At 44.0% G+C, this 15,717-nt stretch overlaps 1 protein-coding gene across 2 annotated transcripts in view; it reads right to left on the bottom strand.

Annotated features, from left to right (window-relative positions):
- Nucleotides 1-519: 519 nt before the first annotated feature.
- Nucleotides 520-15,717, bottom strand: part of Mertk (MER proto-oncogene, tyrosine kinase) — a 102,442-nt gene continuing 87,244 nt past the window's right edge. For both annotated transcript variants that reach the window (XM_005400610.2, XM_013522752.1), the window contains exons 16-19: nt 12,246-12,355; nt 9,951-10,110; nt 9,156-9,292; nt 520-3,320 (exon numbers count right to left, since the gene is read on the bottom strand). In XM_005400610.2, the coding sequence (XP_005400667.2) occupies nt 2,801-3,320; nt 9,156-9,292; nt 9,951-10,110; nt 12,246-12,355 (927 nt within the window). In that variant the 3' untranslated portion in view covers nt 520-2,800. The remainder of the gene's footprint in view (nt 3,321-9,155; nt 9,293-9,950; nt 10,111-12,245; nt 12,356-15,717) is intronic.

The raw sequence follows: 15,717 nt of genomic DNA on the forward strand, positions 1-15,717 counted from the left end.
ATATTAAATGTATATGAAACCTCCAAATAACATTTTCCTCCAATTTTTTCTTTGTATATTTAGCTTGTAAATATAAACATTTTAACATTCTTTCTATATTGAGTTTTTTTGCTTTGTCACCCTCAATTCCTGATCAAGACTTAAACAAGCTTGTATCTGGTAATCTGAACAACTGATTTGAAGACAGCAATATGCAATATAACAACCATTGGCGAATTCCTACCATCTTGTCTAGTGAAGCTCTGTATCATTTCTAGTTTTTTTTAATCCCCTTAAGGGGTTGAACAAACCTGCAATCCTAAAACCGGGAAACCGAACAAACTCGCTGAAAAACAAAATAAGGAAAAAAAAAAACAACAGTAAATCCCAACAATCCGGTTTGAAAACCTGGAAAAACCGGAATGGTTTTGTTATTTTTTATTCTCTTTAAAATAAAAATATATGAAGCAAAAAGACTTAAATGAAAAGTTCTTCAAATTCTTGACAGTCACCTTCAAAAAGAAACTTTATACAAATAGGTGATATAAAAAAGTTTTATTGATGTTTAGAATGACCATTTAGACATTTTTGACAGTATAAAGCATCTTTACAGGAGCTGATGATCTTTGCTGTGCTTTTCACTGATAAAATATAATGCTGGCATTTCTTGGAACAGTGCTGATTCTTTCCAAAGCCTGGGCACATTTTCCCTGGGACTATTTCACAGTAACAGAGGAGAAGCCTGCCCTGGAGATCGGATCTTGGCCTGGCTGTGCCCGTCCAGGGCCCAATCTCCAGGCAGCCAGGCCTGGACCCAGGCTGAGTCCCTGAGCCTTGTGTAGATGTGGAACCATGGAACTATGGGTGATCCCTGTGGGAACACACAGTCCTGAGGATGCCAGTGGCCCTAGAAAGTTAACACTTCAACCGATTGCATTGGTCCTCTGTCCTACAGTAAGATGGTTTCTTCCAGCCTCACTGTGCCCATCCGTGGAGCAGGGATAACAGTAGTACCTACCTGGGAGAGTTGTTATGACTGGCACACGGCAAGTGACACTGCTATGTTTATTAAATGAAACGAAGAAGTCGAGCAGCTCTGCAGGAGACCCCTGCTAAGGTGGATGAGTGTCTCCCAAAGAACAGTGTGGGGGTTTGCAGAGGTCCTCAGTTGCTGGGGGTGTGCCCAGGGGGTCATGTGACCCTGGCCTATCCTCTCCCTGCTTCCTGGGTGGTAACACAAGCATTCACCACGACACAGGCTCACACTGACATTGCCACCTGTTAGCATCTTTTGGAGGCCCAAACAACAGGACTTGAGTCTCTGAATTCTGAGCCATATAAACCTTTTCTAAATTAATCACCTCAGTATTTGGTTATAGTAAAGACAAGCTGACTAGTAAAGACAAGCTGGCAAGCTGAATCAGATGCTTCATTAGATGTTCTAAATTCTGACTACCACTCTCGGCCTCTTCCATATGTCTAGATATGGGCTGGAAGCTTCGGTTTCGTAGCCCAGCCATGCCACGAGCACCGCTGCCCATGGTACAATGACCCACAGATGAAACGGGACAATTCACAAAATATACTCAAAACATGACAAGTCCTTAACTAATGACAGCTGTTAGGAAGCGGCAGGGCAGGGTGTGAGCTCCAGGCTATCCCCTTCCCTGCCCAAGTCAGACTCTCTCCTATAGTTGATTGCAAATCTTTCCAATCAGATTATATTTTTCAGTCCCTTGGTGTTGTTTATTCCTCAGCTATAGACCCTTGGGTGGTTTTTCCACATCTCTAAAAAGCAGCGCTGACAAAGGTCAGAGTGAGAACCAGCCACGCAGGGAGTGGCTCGGCAAAGGTGCTCAGGCTGCTGGACCACTGCTTTTCTGAGCTGGAAGAAAGTTTGACACGTTCTCATTCATATTTTATTAGGAAGTCATCAGAAAATTAATTAAGTATAAAACTTCAAACATTAAATGAACCATTGTTATCAAGCACATGATTCACCTAGGCACATCTCATGAAGACCAGAAGCGAGGTCAAACATGGCATTTCATTTTACAAATATCTTTATATTTAATAGCTATGAACAAGAACTTAAAAAAAAACCCAACTTTGTACAACTGTTAGCACTGAGGAAGAGCTTAAAGACCTGCAAGATAAGTGAAATAGGTCATCCTTTATTAAAATACAGTATCTCTGTCCTCTTCCACCATATACATATATTTTTTCTCTTTAAATAAATATATTATGTATTTTTATTTTTTATGGTGCCAGGGATGGAATGTAGGGCCACGTACATACTAAGCATGCGCTCTACCACTGAGCTACACCCCCAGACCTATTATTTGTTTTTAAAAACTTATTGGACAAGCTGGTGCTTTAAGGCCATAGAGTTTACTTAGTTCAGAACACAAATATTGTACTCAAAACAGTAGGCAGCTGGGCTTGGTGGCACACACTTGTAATCCCAGGGGCTTGGGAAGCTGAGGCACAAGAATTGCAGGTCCGAGAACTGCCCGGGCAATTTAGCAAGACCCTTTCTCAAAAAAAAAAAAAAAAAAAAAAAGAGGCTGGGCATGCACTTTAGTAAGAAGGCTTTGGGCTCAATCTCCCATACCTCAAACGAAGTTCAAATAAAAACACCAGGCAAGGGGCTGGGGATTTAGCTCAACGGCAAAGCGCCTGCCTGGCAAGCGCAAGGTCATGAGTTCGGTTCTCGGTACCGGAAAAAAACAAACAAACAAACAAAAAAACACCAGGCAGAAACGAATCCTTTTAAGGCAGGAGAATGCACTTGGTCTTGGACATCTTCACTTCGCTGTGCTCACATCAGGACCTCTGACTCTTCTGGGGAGTCATCAGCAAACAAAATTTCATCCTGGGATGTGCTCCCCAAGGGCAGCGTGCTACAATGGGACCATGAGACACCACTGCGTCCTAGTGTGTCCTCTGGTAAAACACTGCTCTTTCCCGCCGGCGCCGTACCCGAGGGAGCCGCGGCCTGGTCGTCCCAGTCCTCACTACCTGCGTTCAGGATGTACCTTTCTTCCTGAGGTTTATTCTCATGGACCTCCGCCTTGACCACGCTGACGGTGGCCCCGGGGGCGCAGGAGGCAATGATGGAGTCGGGGTCGATGTTCATGTCCAGCCGAGCAAGCGCCAGGCCCTCAGCCAGGCCGTCACAGCTCTCCGGCAATGGCAACGGGGTGTTTATGTAGATGGCGGCTGCTTTGTCCTGTGAGTCAGGCAAACTCTCCATGAGCTTTTCCAGCTGCAGCCTCAGCACGGAGAAGGTGGGTCGGTCCAAGGGGTCCGTGCTCCAGCAAGAGAACATGATTTCGTACCTGCAAGCGAAGAAAAGGTGAATGGTCTCCGGGCTTGGCACCCAGTTCCCTCAGGGCAGTGGGGGTGACAGCGGGCTCTTTGTTATCACTGAATGCTCTAAAGTGTTCACCATCACTGCCTTAGGGCCTCCCAGGACTTTCTCTTCATGTAATCTTTAATTTAATCACAATGTAATCGGCATTTTTGATGGAAATTATTGAGATTTTCTTTTCCTTGGTCTAATGCTTATCCAACTTGTGTAAATGTTCCTTGGGCATTTGACAAGAAACTGATTCTGGTTCCAAGGACAGAGGACATATATGGTAATTATACCTTCCTTTGCACATAAGCAGTATTTAAGATTCCTCCTTCCCTCCTTTCCTTCCTCCCTTTCTTCCCAGTACTTGGAGTCCAACCCAGAAGTGCTCTACCACTGAGCTACATCCCAGACCATTTCATTGTAGGTTCTTATTTTGAGACAGGGGCTCACTAAGTTGCCCAGACTTGGTTCAAATTTGCAATCTTTTTGCCTCAGCCCAGCTAAGGGCGGGAATTACAGACATGCATCACCACGCCTGGTGGTCCTTTTATTTATACAGGATTTGGCAGACAATGGTCCATGGCTAAATGTGTTCCACCAACTGCCTTGCAAATACTGTTTTATTAGAACATAGCTATATCTGGTTGTGTCTTATGCCTACTTTTGCTACAATGGGTGTACAAGAGGCCAACAAAGCCAAAAACGTTTACTAGTTGGCACTTACAAGAAAGTGTTTGCTGACCTCTACTGTATACACCAAACTGGGCTGTAATCAAGGGAGCTGAGTTAGTTGGGGTGCTGGTGTCATTAGGGTTAAGAAGGCCAGGAGCTGGGCACATGGAGGGAAGGAATGTGGAACGGAGTGTGTATCACTCCACGTAATCTTCCCAACAACCCTGTCATTGTCACCTAGTAAAAAACAAGGTGCACTCAGGGATGTTAGGGGATGTACCCCAGCCATGTAAGTAGCAGGGGGATCAGACTCCGATTGAACAATTCTATGCCGAAGCACCCCAACTAACTCAGCTCCCTTGATAACAGCTCAGTTTGATGTATACAGTAGAGGTCAGCAAACACTTTTTTGTAAGTGCCAAGTAGTAATGAAGAGAAAGTCCTGGGACAAATGAAAAGATGACATTACAGCCACACATGGTTGGGATCTATTGTGGGCAAAGCATCACATAGTAGTAGAATTAGCCAAAGGATCTTCAAAGGTAAATATGAAAACTGCATATTTCTGTTCATAAATAACAGAAACTTTTCAGTCTTAACATTCACACACACTTCCGGGAGGAGGGAACTTTCGAAGTGCCAGGCGCACGAGGGGATGGAAGCTGAACTCGGGGCACTGAGATAGAAGGGGCACGACAGCCTGTGTCACAATCCTGAGTGTCATTTAATGTGTAGGAGCTCTTTTTTATTTTCCTGTTTTACGCTCCGTCTAGATGGTCACTTAGGCTTGGCAAACAATTTTTGTTTCTGTTTTTGAGGTTTTCATGGCATAAATCAATTTTGCATGACTCCTTGTTTCCTCAGAGCCTCGGCTGTCTGCAGTCTGAGATGAGCTTTGAGAAAATTTAGTCCTTAAGGACATAATTTCCTTTTCGTTATTTCATCAAGGGACTTCTGCCGTTTAATTCACTTTCATTTATTCTGTGTCTTAGGAGAAAGTGTTTAAATAACCTATATATTTTTCACCTAGAATAATAGTAACATCACTTTGATATTTCTTTTCATTTTATGTTCAATACTGTATAAAATATAAACACAAAGACACAGTGAGCATGTGTACTGTTTAACCTACTCACAAAAGGGCGATTTCATGGTGGTGACCCAGGGTGATTAATAGGAGGTCCTGCACCTGGTAGGTAATAGGAGGGCTGGGATATTTGGTGATTTAAATTTTATGGATGGAAAAAAAAATGTTTGGTAATTGCCATTGTAAATGGTCAGTTCTGCTTTTCTGCTGAGATTTTATAAAAGATGTAATCATACAGGCTGCTGTGGGAGGGGAAGGGAGGGTTACTCAATGGGTAGACAGCTTGAGTTGTGCAAGGTACAGAGTTCAGGAGATGGACGGTGGCGATCATTACACAACAGCATGAGGGCACTTGGCGGGACTGAAATACACACAAGATTAAGATCTTAAGATCATAAAATTGTATGCTGTGTACATCTTACCTCAATTTGAAAGAATACTATCAGATTACAGGAGGGCAGCACGCAGCTGCAAGTCTGCTCTGAGAAAGGACACCTGCTTCATACAAGCTGTGTGTCACACCAGGGTCTGATCCTAGCCACTACCTGGCCAACTGTGACTCTCACCCCTTTCCTTTTCTGGCCCTTGTTTGCATCAGGTGGAAGGAGAGGGGTGGACAGATCAGTACGTAGCAGGAGGTTGTGAGCTGGGGCCTTCTGAGCACAGAGGCAGCAGCTGGAGGCAGGGCTGGACCAGTGCCTACCAGGTTTCAGGCCCTGGATGCCCAGATGCAGGAAAGCTGAGATTGGCACAGGACGTGTGTGGGAGGGTGGAGATGGGGAACTCATGGGGCACAAGGGCAGTGCTGTGAGGGATGTCAGGGAGCCCCGGGGAGGAGCCCCTGATTCTGAGCTCCAGCTCCTAGGTGGGTGACACAGATGGGACACTATCAGCGAGTCCTGCTGTGTGGGTTGTTGCACCTTAAGCATTTACACTTCACAGCAGTGCCACTGGGAAAGAAACGCAAGACCCTGGGGAAGTGGTAGTGGGAAAGACCCACCACCAGCTGGGAGCAGTGCCAGCCCACCCAATACCAGGGCCCTGCTTCATCATTAACCGTGAGCCATCATGCATCCAGCTATCCCACATTATCTTATCTCTGTTTTATGGATGAGGAACCTAACTGGGTGATACTGTGCTCCAGAACGGGCGACAACTGCCTCCCAAATCTACAGGAAGATGGGTCTGAAGTCCAGCTTCTTATCCGCTTAGCCACACTGCCTAACGCGGGTCAGATACTGACAATTTTGGATTTATTCTAAAGACAATAGGGAACCACAGGTTGATTATGGCTAGAAGCATGTCGTGACCATATTATAATTTTATGTATGTATGTATGTATGTATTTGTTTGTGGTGCCGGAGGTGGAACCCAGGGTCTACCAGTGGGCTAACTGAAGCCTCAGATTATAATGTAAGGGGGTCACTGAAGTTGCCCTTCAAACAACGTACGAGGAGCCTAGGGATGAGAAGAAGAGAGAACCAAGGGTCTCCACACTCCACTCATTCATTCACTATGCCAGATGCCAGTGCGATGAGTGGGAGGCCTAGGGTTCTACAGTCTGACAGTATCAGCGATGGGAACAGAAGAGGTGGAGCCTCGGAAGGCTATCTGCTGGCTGATGGGACCCAGTGGAGCAAAAAAATAGAACAAGGCCGTTCCCAAAGACCAGGGCATGAGAGCCATTGCTGGGAACCCTGGAAGCAAGGTGGTGGGGAGGATCCTGAGGGCTGCAGGGAAGGTGAGCTCAGAGGGGAATGTCCAATGGAGGTGGGTAGAGGCGTTGCAGAGTGGTATCTCGGGGAGTGGGAAGCAGTCTGGTCACTCGGAGGTGGGGGTGGTACTGCAAGAAGGTGCCCCCCCCCCCAGGCGGGGTCAGACAGCAGGGTGCAAAGGGTCTCTGTGGGTGATACTGTTTGTTTCCCAGAGTTGACCTGAAAAACCAAAGGGCAACAAAGCACAGGAATGAGCGCATCTCAGCACTCATGTTTATACAGCAATCCCGGCCGAGAGGCTCGGAGCATTCATTTCATTTATTAAAAGGAAATGCCCTAGGAATGGAAGCACAGAACCCTCTTTGGGGACAACGCTGCTTGCCAGGATCCAGACGCGAGCTGAGACGAGGAAGGTCTGCTCACCAGCGTGCTGGCCACAGGCGTGTGGGGAACTTAGCCCGTCTGCAATCCGCCTGGCTCCCCAGCCACCCACGGACGCTGACTCAGCCACTCTAACCCTCTCAGAGAACACGGACTCAGCATTCCCTTGTTTGGGTCTGTGTGAAACATCTGAAAACCACAATGTGATACAGCTCAGACCTCGCTAGAACCCAAGTTCATCGCTGCAAATGTGAACTTCTTTTATCAGACTGGGAAAGTGAAGAAAGGACTGCAAAAGAACCCCTCTCAGTCAGTACTGTTGGAGGGAAAGTCTCCTTACTTTTCAGAAGTGAACACAGCCCTTTAAAAAACTACCATGAAACCCTGGAACTAATTTAATTAGCACTTCAAGATGTTCTTAAGGGGTTTACAGTGTTTGTTTCTGTTTAATGTTAAGACATCTACTGAGACTGTTTAAATTTTTAAACAATTACAGTGAACGATGCACTGTCATGAGCACCCCTCGGCATACCGCCCTGCCCCATTCTGATCACACTTACCCTGTCATTTTTGCCACTTTCTGAAGCAGTTCTGGAAGTCATTTTTCAGGAGTGTTTATGCAGTGTGATCAACAATTCAGCAAATGCTGCTGAGTGCCATCCAGTGGGGAGGCCGACGCATAGAAACATGATGGTACGTCCTTATCGGCCTTATTCACCCAACCCAGCATCTTCCCCAAAGTCAAAGTCAACTTCTGAATCTTCCCCGAAGTAAAAATGAGCGTGAGAAGAAAACATTTTGAATTGATTCAAGACCTCGAAGGAGCCCTGACAGCAAAATTAAGGACACTCAGGGAAGAGGACTTCCGAAACTGCTTCAGAAAGTAGGAAGAACGACAGAGTGTTCAAAGTGAGCAGGAATATTTTGAGAGGGATTGAGGACGATGTGTCTTTCACTATGTTAAATGAAAAAGAACTGTATTTCTTCAGTGACACCAAGCACGGTGAGAATGCCTCTCTGCAAACCTGGGGCCCTTATTACACAGGGTGGAGACTCACTGTCAGGAAGATTCACATCGCCAAGCCACAGGCAATCTTCCATGACATTATTATGAATAGGGCCACAAGGTGCTTGGGAGAGATCCATTTGTAATGGCGCTAATAATAACTGGTATTCTTCCATGAGTGCTTCCTTTGTGTGCTGCCTACAGGCTGAACATTCCATATACTCTGTCATTAGCCTTTTTTACAACAACCCTCTGGAGAAAATATTGCTGTACTACTTTTGTGGCTGATAATATGAGGCACAGGAAGGTTAAGTCAGCTGCCATGGCCACACACACGATTAAGTAGGAGGCAGAACCTGGCCTGTCCAGCCTAGGGCGTGGGTCTCTTCTCCATCATGCCTAGCCTTGAGGACACAGAGGGCTCTGCCGGGACAGGATGTGCGCTGTGGTTCGAGCTGGCATGGCTTTCACCTGGCTGAGTACCGTCTTCCAGGTAGCACTGAAAAACACTTATTTCTAGGCCCATTTTGTAGCAACAGCTTCACAATCTTCAGGCACAGGCTGAGGAACCACACTGTTAGAATATGCCCCAAGCAATTCTGATGACCAGCCTGATTTCAGAGTCACTGGCTCCTGTTTCCAGGTTTCCTGATGAAGGATATGAACGTGATTGGTGTGTCTGAAATGCTATACGTAATGAGCAGGGTAAGGTTACCCAAGGGATGTTGGGGATCAGTCCAGTACCTCATGCATTAGAAACTAAACCTATTTGCGAATAGGATACACTTCCTGGGATGCCTAAGAAGAACCTCAGATGTCTGCAGACGCCACCCTCTACACTCGCCCACCTGGCTTACAGTCCCAGGGCCCCAGTGGCAGTGTGTTCCTCAGGGCTTTGCGGAGTCCAGAGGCTGCCCGTGCAGAACACTCAGTGACACAGAGATTCTCACTCACAGTTCATCCAGGCAGTCCTCGGGCTGCTTCAGCCTGTGGCCATGGAGAAGGTAGTCGTACATCTCATGGTTCTGGACTCCCGGATAGGGAGTCATCCCCCGAGTGGCTATTTCCCACATGGTCACGCCAAAGGCCCACTGAGAACAACAACAACAAGTTAGGATGCAAGTCTTTCCACCAAGGCTGAATGGACCTTTTCATCGGGAAAGGTCAGTTCCTTAATGTCCTGATGACCGTGCACAAAGCTGGCAATTATGTCTGAGACCCACTGCTGTCCCAACACAGCAGCGACGTGGGGCTGGAGTGTCACAGTTCCTCATTTTAATGAAAGCTGTTCTGGGAAATTTGATAAAGGCAGGCATAACCTCATCTCACACCAGCATTGCTTAATGCTCTGCTTTGGTGTTGCAGCGTTTTCTTGGGCCAGGGGTATGATTATACACCACCTCTTATACAGCCTATGGTTTCAAAGAGCCACTGGACGATAAACTCTCTCGATTTATGCGGATAGGGAATATTTTAAGTAGTAGGCAATAAGTTAGTCCTTTTATAGGAAAAAAAAAAAAAAAGGAAATTAACGAAAGTCCTACAAAAAACACAGCTCTTCTGAATGTCAGGACATTTCGTTCTGTCTGAGTTAAAGTAACTAGCAAGAAACCAAAGAAAGTTCTGCACTAGTTCCCTGGTCTCATTTTATGAAAGGGTAAAAATGTCTTGCAATACCAGCCTCCGTGATTTCTAGCCGAGTGCCCCACCTTGGCATAGAGGGACCGTATATCAAAGCCATACACACACCACGTCACTTTTACTTGTGTAGACTCGGTCTGCGAGGCTCTCTATGGCAATCCACTTCACAGGCATCTTCGCGATGCGGCCTTGGCGGTAGTAATCGCCGCTGTAAATCTTCTTAGAGAGGCCAAAGTCGGCCACACAGACAGTCATGTCATCTCGCAACCTACAAAGAACAAGTTCATGTCCTCAGCAGCCGTGGAGGCAAAGCCTGCAGTCACAGGTCTGTAGCAGACGCAGCCCGACACCTTTATGATAAGTGACGGCTCGGGACAGTTACTATCTCCCATCACTCTGGTCTGTGTGGGGACTGGGCCAGCAGGGGCGACTGTGCATAGCAGCTGGGAACACCAGGGGGAGAGGTGTGACAGTGTGGCAGAAGCAGAAGGAGCAGCAGCTGCATATCTGAGTCCTCCATGGTGGACTGGTCTAGTGCCCCAGCAGCTCTTCTGGCTGTTGTCCTAAAGTCACACAGTTGCCCTGTGGACTAACAGAGCCCCCGGGCAGGCTGAGGGAAGAGGGAAATACAAGCTAAAGAAGGACATGTGGGGCTGCTTGGTAAGGGGGTCAGGTAGGGGCTTGAGGGATTCATTTGAAAATTAAAACAACATAATTGCATTTATAGTCCAAGCTATTAAAACAGATTCTAGACAAGAAGGAGGAAAACAAGAGGGGAGAGGGAAAAGAGGGATAGGAGGAAAAACACAAAGAGAAGGAGGAAAAGGAAGAAGATGAGGAGGAGAAGGATACAAAGAGAAGGCACTAGGTGACTAGTTTGTCCCTATTTGCTTGACATTAACTCTTTTTGTTTCTCTGAGACTGCTTTCAAGTCATGAGCCTCCTGCCTTTTTGCCTCCCAAATGCTGAGATTACAGGCGTGTCACCACATCCAGCTTCTGCCTGATAATGATTTTTAAAATGAAAAGTCCCACATCCTGGGAAATCTCTCCATCTAGGGCAAACTGGAGAGCTGGTTACCCTACCTGGTTAGGAAAAATATGAAGGAAATGCTAAAAGAAAAAAATGTTTTCATGACTTTCCCTCCATACCAGAAAAATGTTTAAATACAATAACAATCCCTTTGGGATTTTAAAATACGAGGTAAAAGGGAAGGGACATACAGGCAGATCAACAGAAGTGGTGGGCTCCAGCGCCATGCCTCTGACCAAGAAAAAGCAATGAGAACGTAATGTTCAGGGAAATAAGGCAGACACACAAGCCTAAATAGCACATGCTTTCTCCTAGATGAGAAACTCAAAATATATAAACATATAAATAAAAAGCAAAATAGAAGACGGAGAACTAGGAAGTAGGAAAAAGTTCAAATAATTTCCCAAGTTCTCTGTTCTGTTGCTTCAACAATATTTCAGTGCATATACTAATTTGTTTCACCTATACTACTAGTTTTTCTTAATTCATTGAAAAGAAAGTTTAGTGCTACTTTAAAATATGACAAAAATACACTCAAGACCACTCCCTCCTCTTGCAACAGTCAAGCTTGTTTTTTTTTTTTTTTGGTTTTTCTCCGGTACCAGGAACCGAACTCATGACCTTGCACTTGCCAGGCAGGCACTTTGCCGCTGAGCTAAATCCCCAGCCCCTAACAGTCAAGCTTGAAAGGGAGAAGTAGTCACTGCCTTTGAAGGCTGACAGAGATAAAGGCTCTGTTGGAGCAGGGAAAAAAATGGGGAGATTTAAAGCCCCTGTTCTCATATAATGACCCCTCCCCTGGCATGTACATAAAGCTTTCCTTATGTGTACTCATGGTATGGAAGTTCTTTACATGGAAGTATAAGGAAGAAGGAGGACCAAAACCTTTACAACTTTTACCAGTGTCTCAAAGTTAGTAGGTCATTGTGTATTATTGCCATGATATCACTTAACGTAACTCTGGATGCAAAGCTAGCTGACGGTCACAAAGACCACATCTAGTACATGTTGCTGAGTGAGAGGGTGGAAATAAAAAAGTCATCACAGGATAGAGCTTTAGAGGCAGACTTTTGGCGGTCGAGACAATAAAGACCTCCATACAAAACCCTAACCAGGGTCAGGGTCACAGAAATCTCATTCCAAGCAAGGCATACTGTCCCCTCCTACTAGCTTCTCTCCATTTTTATTCTTAAAAATTTTTTTACTAGAGATTGAACCGAGAACTTCACAAGCATTCTAGGCAAGTGTTCCACCACTGAGCTACACCTCCAGATCTCCCTCCCTATTTTAAAAGCAGTGGGCTGTTCCCCCTAATCTCACAAAGATCACACACCATAAAGTCCCAACACCCTCCATGATCGCAGATCTTACATGCAATTTCGAGCAGCTAAATCCCGATGGAGAAAATTCCTGTTGCTCAGATACTCCATTCCCAGGGCAATGTCCACCATGAACTTCAACAGTGTCTGCAGAGGAATATGCTAGGGGGTGGAGAAAACAAGAAAAAAGGCTGTTGTTGGAGGGAAAGCTTGTCAAGTCGCTTCCGCCCAAGGGGAGAGACGGTGTTCTTATTCTTTAAGATGTGGGAATGGAAGAAGGAAACAAACCTAGGTACTATCACTAAAAACTCTTAAAACTTTCAATAGAAAATACCACGCTCTCTTCTCCCCACATAAGTATTTACAGTGATTAACATTTTGTTTCTTTTCATAAATTATGAGGCCAAAGATGACCTGCTATAGCCTTGTGAGACACTGGAATACGACGCCATGCCAGGCAGATGGGAAGATGAGGGGTCTGGGCTCAGTAGGGGTAGGCTGTGTCTGCTGGAAGGATACACTGTTTGGGAGGCACAAAGCAATTTCAATTATGTACCATATCTACTATCATTTTTTCCAAATCCTTTTCCCCCCTGGTGCGAGGCATCAAACCCAGAGCATCACACATTCTAGGCAAGTGTTCTACCTCTGAGCTATAGCCTAGCCTTTCTGCTTATCACTTTATTTGAAATGGTTTGAAAGATGCTTTTCTTCTTCCAGACAGCAGTCCTTCACTCTTTATCATGGGACCAAAGGGCAAGTATCTCTTGAGTATTCATTTTGTTTCACTAGGGACATCCTATAAGTTTCAACAGTCTAGCATTTTCCCTATGTTGTAAAAATCAAACTAGATTGCTGTGTTAGAAAATCTGCCGCTGCTATCATTATGAGGACGACGAATGAAGACTCCCATGTAATAATGAAATGTTTTAATGCAGTGATGGCTTACTGCAAGTTTCCGGCTATCATGAGTGGATCCATCCAGTAGAGAGTCGCCCTAAGGCACTGAATTTGCCGTTGCTTATTCACTCTGGAACATGAGTTTTTCAAAATGCACTCACAAAGACATTGCATAATAACTTAGACATTGATTAATAACTTAGATTACCCAACCAAGACCCTTGTCAATTATACACTGCTTAAAAACAAAATGTCTTAATTATCTTTACCCTTAAGTAATGGAGTTTTTAAAAATGGAAACAAATTGGCATGGAAGCTTTCTGGCTCTGTTCTGCTTATTTGGGGCATTTGTTTTTCTGGATGCTAATTTCCAGGAAAGGATTTGGGTCCTAAAAAATATCAAATCCTAGTATCATTACTGAAAGTGTTATGAGTATCAGGTGTTATAAATTTGTGCTATAATTTCTTATTATACTTCTGTTATTCTTAGAGAGTGTGACTAAAAGTCATTTTAAGAATAATTGTGTGGTATAATGAATGATTTCAGTGTGATTGCCGGACACAAGACAGATAAACAAAAATCAATTGTGTTTTTATACCACTAGCATTGAACAACCTGAAAGTGAAATTAAGAAAGCAATTTCATTCACAGCAGAATCCAAATAAAGTACTTAGAAATAAATTTAGGAGAGACGAGTAAAACACATTCTGAAAATTATAAAATGTTGAAAGAAATTAAAGATCTACCTAAATGGAAAGATATCCTGTGTCTTTGTGGATTGGAAGACTTAATATTATCGTGATGATGATATGCCCCAAATTGAGCTGTACAACCAATGTAAGTCCCATCAGAATATCAGCTGCTTCTCTGCAGAAATTAACAAGCTGATTCTGAAACACATGCAGAAACTCAAGGAAGCCAGAATGCCCAAAATAAGCCTGAATAGGAGCAAGCTGCTGGACTCACACTGATTTCAAATTTGCTACAAAGAAAATGTAATTAAGACAATATAGTAGGGGGATAAGGATAGACATACAGATTAATGGAAGTGAACTGTTGGTCCAGGAAAAAACCCACATACAGTCAATTAGCTTTCAACAGGGTGTCAAGGCTACTGACAACAGAGAAAGAACGTTCTTTTTAAGAAATGGTTCTGGGACAAGGGAAGACTCACATGCAAAGGATAAAACTCGATCTCTGCCTCACACCACACACAAAATCAACTGAAATGACTGACAGATGCATCAAAGTCTTAAAAATGAAGGCCTAGATTTAAAAGTTCCTAGAAGCAAACAGAAGGGTGAATCTCTTGCAATTTTGGATTAAGCAATGATTTCTTAGATGTAATACCAAAAGCATAAGCATCCCCCACCAAAAAAAGATAAAATGGATTTCATCAAAATTAAAAGCATTTGCACTTCAAGGGACACCATTAAAAGAGTGAAAAGATAACCCACACAATGGGAGAAAGTATTTGCAAAGCCTGTATCAATTAGGAGTCTGTACCTAGGCCATACACAAAACTTTTAAACTCAATAATAAAAACACAACTACTCTCACTAAAAAAAGGCAACAAATCAGAATAAACACTCTTCTGGAGAAGAAGTACAAGTGGCCAAGAAGTCTGTGAAAAGACACTTAATATGATCAGTCATGAGGGCAATGAAGTCAAAATCACACTGAAAAAGCGATTCACACTCACTAGAATGGGTAGAAGAAAAAAGTCAGATAATGAAGTGTTGATTGAGGATGTGGAGAAACTGGAACCCTCCTACACTGCTGATGAGAACGTAAAATAATGTAGCTCCTTTAGAAAGCAAATCTGGAAGTTTTTTTCAACAAGTTAAACATTCCGTTATTACCATCTGGTCCAGTAATTCTACAGGTAGAGCTGCACCTAAGAGAACTTAAAGCATATGTCAATGTAAACACTTTTACAAAAATATTCATAGAATATTCATTCAAGCTGTAAAAGTGAACAACCCCAATGTGCATCAACAGATGAATGGATAAAAGGTAGTATATCTGCACACGGAATATTCCTGAACCACAGATTCATGCTACATCAGTGACCTTTGAGAACATTATGCTCAGAGAAAGAAGCCACTCATAAAAGAGAATGAATGTATACGATTCTACTTACAGTAAATGTCCAAAACAGACAAATGGAGAGACATAAAGTAGGTCAATGGGGGGCTGGCGATTTAGCTCAGTGCCACAGTGCCTGCCTGGCAAGCGCAAGGTCATGAGTTCAATCCCCGGTACCAGAAAAACAAACAAACAAACAAAAAAAAGTAGGTCAGTGGTTGCTTGGGTCTTTGGGGGAGACAGAGATTGGGAGATGATGACTAAAGAATGTGGGTTTGGATCTTTCTTTCTTTCCTTTTTTTTTTTTTTTTTGTTAAGATGATAAAATTGTCCCAAAATTGCTTGTGGTGATGGTTACACAGTTCTATGAATATACTAAAATCCACTGACTTGCGCATTTTAAGTGGAAGAATTGTATAGTGCTTGAATTATATTACAATAAATCTTTTTTTTTTTTTTTTTTTTTAACATGCTGTCCCAGGAAAAAGGCTGTTCCTCTCCAGGAAGAGGTGAGGAAAATGGAGAAAGATGTAGG

This window comes from Chinchilla lanigera, unplaced genomic scaffold, assembly GCF_000276665.1.
Source record: "Chinchilla lanigera isolate Chin_1 unplaced genomic scaffold, ChiLan1.0 scaffold00069, whole genome shotgun sequence".
Lineage (NCBI taxonomy): Eukaryota > Metazoa > Chordata > Mammalia > Rodentia > Chinchillidae > Chinchilla > Chinchilla lanigera.